Source organism: Ixodes scapularis, unplaced genomic scaffold (genome assembly GCF_016920785.2).
Source record: "Ixodes scapularis isolate PalLabHiFi unplaced genomic scaffold, ASM1692078v2 PGA_scaffold11__112_contigs__length_91849675, whole genome shotgun sequence".
Classification (NCBI taxonomy): Eukaryota; Metazoa; Arthropoda; class Arachnida; order Ixodida; family Ixodidae; genus Ixodes; species Ixodes scapularis.
The window spans coordinates 73315553-73325625 of NW_024609837.1; the positions used below are offsets into that span (position 1 = coordinate 73315553).

At 47.0% G+C, this 10073-nt stretch overlaps 1 protein-coding gene across 1 annotated transcript; it reads right to left on the reverse strand.

Annotated features, from left to right (window-relative positions):
- Positions 1-2875: 2875 nt before the first annotated feature.
- On the reverse strand, positions 2876-5352 carry LOC115318508. Its single transcript, XM_040209114.1, has 2 exons — positions 4863-5352; positions 2876-3135 (listed from the first exon to the last, which is right to left on the reverse strand). Exons 1-2 carry the CDS (start codon positions 5350-5352, stop codon positions 2876-2878), a joined length of 750 nt encoding a protein of 249 aa, XP_040065048.1.
- Between the last annotated feature and the right edge of the window lie 4721 nt (positions 5353-10073).

Sequence of the window (10073 nt, forward strand, 5' to 3'; positions counted from 1 at the left end):
TCGCTTGGTTTTAAGAGTTGAACTACCCTACACCTCAGGAATATTTCGCGAGAACAGACAGGGTTGCCACGGTTTGTTCTGATTGGGGCACGTGGTGAGCTGGGCTATTTCGTAAGCATTTACCATGTTTAAAACCAAGGGAAATAATGCCCAGAAGAGAACGAAGACCAAGGACAAAGTCGTTCCTAACTTGCACAAGGTATCGCATAACTTAATACAAACAACCCAACAATACGCAGATCCAGCTTTCTTTTTTTTTCAGCACATCAAATATGCACACATAGTGTCCAAGCTGCACTTAAACATTGACAAAGATTCCCAGCAGAAATGTAAGAGACATCATTTCTGTGCCCTGTACCTCGTGCGTAGTGTACAGGAACCCCTCAATATATGTGAGAACGTGCCTAAGACATACTGGACAGTAAATAAATGACAGATTACGGCTGCATAACTTGTCAGTTTGACGGTGGGGAGTCATTTACCCAAACACTTTCGAGCTTGCTATTGCAGTCTAACCCTGTCTAGTATCACTATCATCGTTCATTATGAGAAACAACTCTCCAGAGAAATTTACGAGGCGTGTATCATACAAAGTTTGGGTTTGCACTCTGCAAGCAAGCCTTCAGTTTCAGTACCTGAAAAAGAAGAGTCCCTTTTAAATGCTTCAATGGGCAGGAGTCATCGCCTCTCGGGCTTGAGTGATTGCGCCATGAGCACGTTCCTGTTGGATATGTGCCTTCTTCTGCGTTCTTCTCTCCTGGGTGAAATATTGATTTTCGAGTTTCGTGTTTGTCCTGTCTGCTGTATTTTTGTAGTTTCCTACCTTTTTTTGCTGATTTTAGCCACGTTTGTTCTGATCGCATCTGTTTTCAACTGCATGTGCCTAGGTTTGAATACACGTTGGTTTTAGAGCGATGCTCTTTGGCGCCCGCTTCCGGCTTGAGCAGCGTCGGCGTCGGCGTCGCCGTCGGCTAACCATAACGCGTCAGCGTAACACACCGGCGTGACGCGCTGGCGTGACGCGTTGGCGTCGCCGTCGGCGTAACCGCGAGGTGCTTTATAGCCGATTCACACAACGGACCGAATCGCGATTTTCGTCCGCGGACCGTGTACCACGTGACCGGCACGTCGCCGATTCCAGCGATCCGCTCCTCGTCCGCAGACGCGCGGACTGATAAAGTCGAGCGCCTTTTTCACTCGCGGATGTTTGGCGGGGGATTGACTTGAAAATCATTCAGTCTAGCAACGATACATGGTTTTCCTCTTTCTTTTTTTTTTTTGTTTCGAGACGATTAAAAAAAAACGGCGCATCGTTGTGTTTTCTGCGTTCGCTGGTTCGTTTTGTCACGCGATTCTTGGTTCCACGCGTGAAAGAAACTGCAAACCTCTGTCCGGCTGACGCGACGCAGGTTCCCGTACTTCTCCGGGTCCGTGTCAAGAAGCTCCCCTCAAATCTCGTCTAGTACGCCAGGATAATTCTTGCACGTCCAATCAGGATTTCACCGAGCAAGCCCTCCCTTGTGGCTGTGGTGTACTTGAGTGTTGTGCACGAGCGCGGAGTGCCCGAAGGCATCTCCAAACGCCCCTCCGCGAGCCCAGAACGTCGTCGCTTCTACGCCGAACCCTTCTCAAGCAGGACCATGCCTGTGCCACTGTCATGCTCTGGGCCAGTAAAGCTAGTGGTGCTTCGCGCAAAGTCTATCATGGGATTTTGTCTGGATCTGTACGTAACAGCGGCGTACGATTCTCTATCGCGGTAGGAAACATCCATTTCTCTCTTGGACAACGGTGCCACGGTGCGATGCTGGAGTTTCGCTGCACTGTGGGGTGGCGAACAGGTTCGGTCCGTCCTCGCTGGCGTCTGCTCGTCGTCTCCCTCGTGTGGATGCGCTTGGGAGACGGACGAACCGCGGACATGTCGTCACGTGATCAATCTGTCCGCGGATCGGTCCGTCTTGAGAATCGGCCATTATAGGAAACGCACCATAATGCACCATGGTGACGCGCGCGCGTTGCATTATGGGACGTTTTTGATAATGCACCGCGCGGGAGGGAGGAGGGTGAAGGAAATGGAGAAGGATGAGGAGGGAGGAGGAGAAGAAAGAGGGAGGAGGAAGGGGAGGAGGAGAAAGAGAAGAGAAAGAGGGAGGAGGAGGCGAGGAGAAGGGGCATAACGTCCCCTTCATACCCCGCTCCTCCTCCTAAAGAACTGCGCTCTAATTTGGCATTACAGGGAGTTGTAAACGTCTTTAATTTTTATTGCCTTTTTGAGTGTTGACATGCATGTAAAGTTCAATTTCTAAGATATGCTTCCAATGACGTTCTAAACAACCGAATTGTTAATCTATGGTTCACAGTCATTTAGGCATTCAATGGATCGAAAGGCCTGAAGGTGTGAAGGGTCTTAAACGTCTGAAAGGTCTGAAGGGCTGAATGGCCTGAAGGGTCTGAAGGGCTGAGGAGTCTGATGCCCTGGAGGGATTTGAAGGAATGAGGGGTTCCCGTTACATATTACGACTGAGGGGTCATTTTTAATAAGGCTTTCATGGCTTTTTACAACAAATCTGCAAAAAATCATATAAATTCCACTTCATAGACTACCACCCACATTCAAAAAATAAAACAAACCGTTCACTGCTCAATTTGTAAGAATTTAGTGAAAACCAATTTAAAAAGTTGAAAATATTTATTGACCAAATGTTTTTCTAAAGTAAAGTATTTTTACTTATTTGTAAATTTATGTTATTCGTTAGCCCCACATATTCTCATGCAATAAAAATATAAGTTTTATTATTTTTATTAAAACGTGGCATACAAAATAATTTCCAGTTTGACAAGTTTTATTAGATCAAAATTAGAAGAATGTACACGGGTGTTAACTGTATTTTATAATTGTTTTAGCCTTTGGCATGGGCTTCCGGATTTTTTTGAGTGCGAATACCACAGCGTCTTTGAATAATCCGTGCTCAATCAGATTCTCAAGCGTTGTCTGTAGAATGCCTTTTAAACTAGAGGGTGACTTTGCCTTCAGACAATACGCAGCTGGAGGCGGATTTACCGGCTTCCCGTCGGAATTCCTCATTTCGTAATGGTTTTTATTCCAGATTAACCGCTGAAAGAACATATAATTGTTACCTGCAATGAGTAAAATTACAACAATTATATATTTTGATGAACGTCTACATTGACATAATCAGATTCTGTGAGTGTTCCAATTTAACCTAGAATGAAATTTTGACCTATTGGTCCAATCTTGAGAAATATATCAATTCTACAGTCTTCACATAGGGGCTGTCCACCAGCAACACACTATATCCCCAGATAACCCTCGATCAAATCCTATGTTATGAACGCCTAAATGACGGTTTTTAAATATCTGTATGTCTTAAGCTGTGCGTTATGCGATTGGGGTAAAAACAGTCTCATCTTCTAGAGCAGTAAAATTACAATTTTTTGTTTATCAAAACACCTTTATGGGAAAAAAGAAAGAAAATGATTAATTACTGTTTCAAAATCCTACGAATAGCTGTGTTTAAATTGATATGCGGAAAATGGGTAGGATTTGTTTCATATAAATATTTGTTACTATTTTTTTATTATCGCACGGGTAATAAATAAAATTGATAATAGTTGCTTTCCCTTAGTCTCACTGGTATTTCTTGAGGTTTAAAAATAGAACGAAAATAAAAAAAGGAGTTCAGGAAAGCCGAATTGTAGGCTAGGCGTGCAGGCGAAAAAATTCTGTAGGTCCCATGACGTCAGGCGAAGTGATATTACTTTTCCCGCCAAATTTAGGGGTGAAACTGAATTGTTGCATAAGTCACGTGATGTCAATTTTCCGCTATATAGCGCGAATCTGAATTTGTCTGTAGTTTAATGACGTAAGGTCACGTATTATCAGTTTTCCCGCCAAATATTGTGGAGAATCTGAATTAGTGCATAAGTCACGTGACGTCAATTTCTTCACTAGATTTAGCGGGTACACTGCATTGGTGCATATGTCAAGTAACGTAAATTTTATCGTTAAATTTAGTGGGGGACCTGTATTCGTCTGTACGTTCCTAAATGTCAGGCCACGTGACATCAACTTTCCCGCCAAATATGGCGGGGTAACTGAATTGGGGCATAGGTCACGTGACGTCAATATTACGCTAAATTTAACGGGAAACTGAATTGGTGCCAAAGTCATGTGACGTTAATTTCTCTGCTAAATTTAGCGGGTTAACTGCATTGGTGCATACGTCAAGGTACATAATTTGTTTGGCTAAATTAAGCTGGGAACCTGAATTCGTCTGTAGGTCCCGTGATGTCAGGTCACCTGACTTCAGTTTTCCCGCCAAATTTCGCAGGAATGAATTGGTGCAAAGGTAACGCGACGGAAATGTTTCTGCTAAATTTAGCGGGAGACTAAATTTATTTACGTTCACGTTGTCGCAAGATCGGGAGACGAGCGCCGTAACAGCTATCGCCGTAAAAATGTCTCATTCGCAGATTGCGGAGCTGTAAGCTCTGTGGCAATGTCCGCATTCTCTCTGTTCTGCCTTCAGTTTCGTGCAAAATTTACTCGCTTTCATTGGTGGGTTTTGAGTGATGTTTTATTTTTGTCATTTATGGTAGCAAAAGCCGCAAAATTCTCGATTATAATTGTTATCGTGCCAGCTTTGAACTGTGTGTTATATTTTTCTTTTTTAACATATACATGTTTTGTATACCATTTAAAGCAGAACGTTCTACGCTCTTCTCAATTCATTAATATAATTGTTTTAGAAAGAAAAGTTGAAACGAGGGAAAATGCAGGAATACAAGATCCAGTAGGTTAAAATGATTGAATAATGCAAACAAACTCAAATGGGCTTACCCACCTTCTTGAAAAACTAGCGTTCCCGTGATTGTGGCGTGCACCACATAGACAGTTCCTTCATTGTCCAACTGTGGCAGCTGCAATTTGAGGTCATTAAACTTAACAGGACAACGTAGGGTAGTTAAACTGCCCTTCTTCCCTTTGTAAATCCACTTTTTGCAACTTCCGTTGCGCCAAAACAGAAAAGTTAGACCGAAAATGCGCGACCAGCGATCCTTGCCAAGGTTTATGCTGCGGCCACTCACGGACACAAGGTGGTCAGGCAGTAGGACACGGTACATGCTTCCATTTAATCGTTCATGTAGTTCCTGCTGAACCATTGTTACAACTTTGTCCATAAAAGTGTCGTAGCGTTTCACACCTCCAAGGCGTTGCGCTCCTGGGACAAAAACAATAATCTGAGTAAGCGGCTTGAAAACTGAACTTTTAAAATAATGCATGTATATTTTAAGTGTGTTCCTAAAAAAACGCGGTTCGTTCTTTGAGGACATGTTCAAGTGCACTTGCTCTATGTTAAAAAAAATTTAAATGTTATAGACTTTTCCAAAAAGAGCTTTCCGGCCGCCGTCATTTTGTGACTCACGATTCCTATTAGCCAAAAAGCGTGACTCTCCACCTGCGTTGTGCGTTCGGAGTTCGCCAGCCTTTTTTTTAAAGTGTTTACTTTATTTGCCTATTCAGGATGCTTACACTTTTTCTGATATCCTCAACTATGAGAACCAGGGAATACCTGTGCTCGCTGCCTGCTCGGTCTTTACGGGAAACGAAAGAAGTAAGCGAACGTTGATCAACCAGCGACGAGTGCCGTTCGAAGTTTTCTTCGAAAATTATCTCCACTGACATGGGGTGGTCTGGCAACCTCTAATCGAAGAGGCGAGCGTCACGTCGGACTCCCGTTTTGATCACCGGATGTCACGGTTCCTGGTTTCGGAACCCCATCCAGAGCTCTACAGAGGCCTCTAACAACGTCCGACACCCCTGGATACTACTCTCGGCACGAACAAGCTCGTATTGTCTCAACTGCGACGAAACCTTCACTACTGTTGCGCTAAGCCTAACCGCCCAGGCCAGCGAGACCGGCGCGCAAGCTCGCCGCCCGCCACCAGCCGCGGCAGCTGCCGCGCGCCCTCCTAACAACATGGACACAGCATCATCCGACATGGAATGGAAATTTCAATCCCCGACGCCTCGCCAAGCCCACGCGACTACTCTCGTCGTGAAATTTAACACCAGCATCGGCCTAAGCTCCTACACCCCCCGCCATGTGTCTCAAGCTCTGAGTACCACCGCCCGACTGGTGACAGCTGAATACCACAATCTCCTCATAAAGATACGCCCCGTTCAAAACCTGATCGTGGTCGACTTCTACCGTCAGTCAACCACAGCCAAACTCCAAAACGTCCACCAAATCGTGCTCCACGGACCAACGTATTGCATCAAGTCGTACGTGGCACATGATCCATCCTAAGAACGCTCGAGGTGTAATTCACAACATTACGCAAGACTACAACGACGAAGAAATCAATGATATCCTCTGAGTACAAGGTAGGAAGATCTAATTTCGACGACAGGGAGCCACCAAGACTATCATGGTGACCTTGGAGGGTCCGCGCCTCCCTCGATACGCGATCTTTGCCCTCACAACCTTCCACGACTACCCGCCATGAGTCTGCACCCCACAGTGCAAGCACTGCTTGCGCTTCGGCCGCCAGGCTGATGTAGGCCCTCACAAACGAGCTCACTGCTCCTGAAAAGACTGCGGCCAACGTTTCCCACCAACGCCGGACAACGAAATCCCAGAACACGAATGCATACTCTGCTGACTAAACTGCGGAGCCAACCAGAGTGCAACAACACCAACCTGCCCCACTCTCCCCCAAGCGTATCTCCAGGCACAAATTCAACGCCGCCGAAACCTATGCCAGGGGAAGCCGACGCAACCCCCTCCCCCCAGAAACGACAACGCTCACTGGCCTCGCCTGGAAATACGCAATAGTTCCTCGACACTCGCCAATGAGGATTCTACCCATCAGGCCCAGCAAGACTCGCACAAACCCCGCAATACAAGACAGAGCCCCCCAAAGCACCGGACCCGATACTACACACCGCAAGGCCAACAACGACACAAGCCGGAACCCTCCCCAGGGGACCTCAACCGAATCGACCCTCTCTCCTCAGGCCCCTCGGCCGCCGCTAACCCGGACCAATACCGAAACACCATCATTTACTGGACAGGTGAGGGGCTCAGTGGCTCCTCTTCCCCCTCCCTCCCCCACCCACATTATCACCCCCAGATCAACCACCTCATCTACGGCCTGCAACGCTCCCGCCCCCGGAATACAATACCAATGACATAGTATCCCTCATTAAAATGACCATCATGGGTTTGATACCCAAACCTACAACAACACTAACTGCTCAGTTTCAGCCGCTCATTCCACAAGAAATCAACCTCCAACTAGCCGAGGTGACAGACTGTCTTCCCTGCAAACGCGCACAAACCACACCAGATGAAATGCACTTGGACAATCATGAATAGCCACCACACAGCTTCCGATTATCCCAAGATAAGGCAGTGGAACTGTCGCGGCTTCCGGAAAAAAAGTTTTTTTCACCCAAAATATTCTCCACCATAAGTGTCCCCAGATATCATCCTCCTCCAAGAGACAATGGCGTTTTTTCTCTCCCTGGCTACGATCATTGCTGTTAGCCATCCATCCCCCGCATATCATTCTAGCATCATCCTGCTCCACAAGCGCCGGGCATGACAGTAACGCATGTGCGCAAGCACCACCCTACAATTCAATACGACGCAGCACACATGAACACCTCCCACATGGAGCAGGTGCACACACAAAGCATCATTAACGGCATCAAAATACACATCATCGACACCTACTGGTCGCCATCGAAACAACCCGACGTATTTCCTTCTTGGCACCGGTATCCGCGGCACTGGCTCTCTTCACGCCAGCACTTCATAGCGGGGGACCTCAGTGCCCCCACTATGGCTTGGAACTACAACGGAACCGAGCCAAGAGGCCGCAAACCCGAGAGTTTCATGCAACAAGAAGCCTTCACGCCCCTCAATAATTTCACGCTTCCGACAAGAACTGGCAGTAGCAAAGAAGTCGATGCGAACCCGGACCTCACGTGGCTCAAAGGCCCGGACAAGCCACACTGGTAAAATACCGAAGAATCTCTCAGAAGTGACCACTGCATTATTCAAATCACTCTGCGGATAGGCCTCGCAAGTACATTACGCAGGCATATCAGACAGAACCACATCACTAACTGGCATAAAGCACGCCTCGACATGGAAAGCTCACTAACACATTGTCCTACCCGGAATGGTTATCCTCCCTCCAGAACGTCTTTAAAACCCACACAAAGCATATCCGCTCCACCGAAGACTACCCTGCGGTGGATACTCACTTGGTCTCCCTGTGGACGCGCCGGCAAAATCTACTCCGCAAGTGGAAAAGGCAGAAAAATAACATTAACCTCTACCAGAGCATTCAAAACCTCAATTATGAAATCACCAGCTATGCACTACAGATCGCCACGGATCCATGGCTCTCGCATTGCGAACATCTATCCCAGCAGCTTCGCAACAGGAGGATATGAAGCATACTCCGCTCCCCCCTCGGGAGAAGTACTCAACAAAATCACCTCGCCAAGCTCAAGATAAACAACTACACCAAAGGCCAATTTACAAAAGCACTTCGGGATACCTACTATCCGGAAAACAACCAACAGCCACCCCTTCTAAATCCGGAAGCCACTGAAACACACGAAGGCATTCAGTGCGACTTCATTCTCAGAAAATTCAAAGCAACCCTTCGAACACTTCGGCGAAATACAGGTCCTCGACCGGACAACACTCCGGAACCTCTCTCCTCAGGCAACTATGGACCTACTACAAAATATCAATCAAGCCTGGCGCACAGGGATCCTCCCCTCAGAATTGAAGGAAGCTAAGGTCACTTTCCTGCCCAAACCCGGTAATGACCCAAGTATTATCCCAAAACTTAGTCCAATTTCCATGACCTCCAGCATACGAATGGTCATGGAAAAGATGATACTCACGAGACTTGAATGGCACATTGACCACACTCACCCCCTGCCATCAACCCAAACAGGCTTCCGACGACACATGAATGGCCAGGGTATTGCGCTTTGGTTGCAAGCCACCACTCAAGTATACCCAAGTGCGGCGGAGCTGCGTACAATCGTACCAGTCGATATTAAGAAAGCATTTGACAATGTCGAACACGCCAGCTTACAGCGGAACCTTCAGCAGCTTGGAATCTGCGGCCGACTATGCAATTGCGTCCAAGCCTTCCTCGCGGAACGGACGATACGTATACTCGACAGTGACCGACAACTATCAGATCTCTTCCCTATCACTAGAGGCACGCCAGAAATATCCATTATTATTCCGATGTTATTCAACAGCGACATCATGAACCTACCCTCCGAACTCGGCCGCATACCTCATATTCATCGTGCCTTATACGCTGATGATATCATTATCAATTGCAACGCAGGCAATCCTGGAGAAGAAGAAACGGCACTCCAAGAAGCTTTCGATACAATCGAAACTTATGCCAACAAAATTGGTCTATCCTGTTCCCCCGAAAATCTGTATATATTGTCATCACCGACGAACAAATCAAACTCAAAGCTCAGATTCAACGTGACCTGATCAAACTTCGCCTCCACGACAAAGCCATACCCCGTATGGCATGTATCCGCGTCCTCGGCTCTGTTATAGCAAGAGGATCTTCGGCACACAATATAGCTCCACAATACCCTTCGAAATATTAATCAGATGAAGAACATCCTCCAACGCATTACCCGCGGGAACAAAGGAATGACTGAATCTGCCCTTCGAGGAATATTGGAGGCTTTAATCTAAACCCGAGGACCGTACGCATTACCGTAAGTCCGGCTGACAAACACAGGACGCAAGAAGTTAGAAGCAGCACTCCGTCTGCGTCTTCGAACGGAACAAGGTGTGCCCAAACATGCACTCAATCACCCCACTGAAGCCACAGCCCTTCGTAACAACCTTTAAGAGAGTCTCCGTCCACCTTGAAGCCCAACATGTCCGCCTCAAAACCACAAAACAAGGACAAGCCCTCCCTCAGGAACTAGGCCACACTGTACCCCCAGTGTCATCTCCCCCTTAGTTTACACCCAGGCAAAT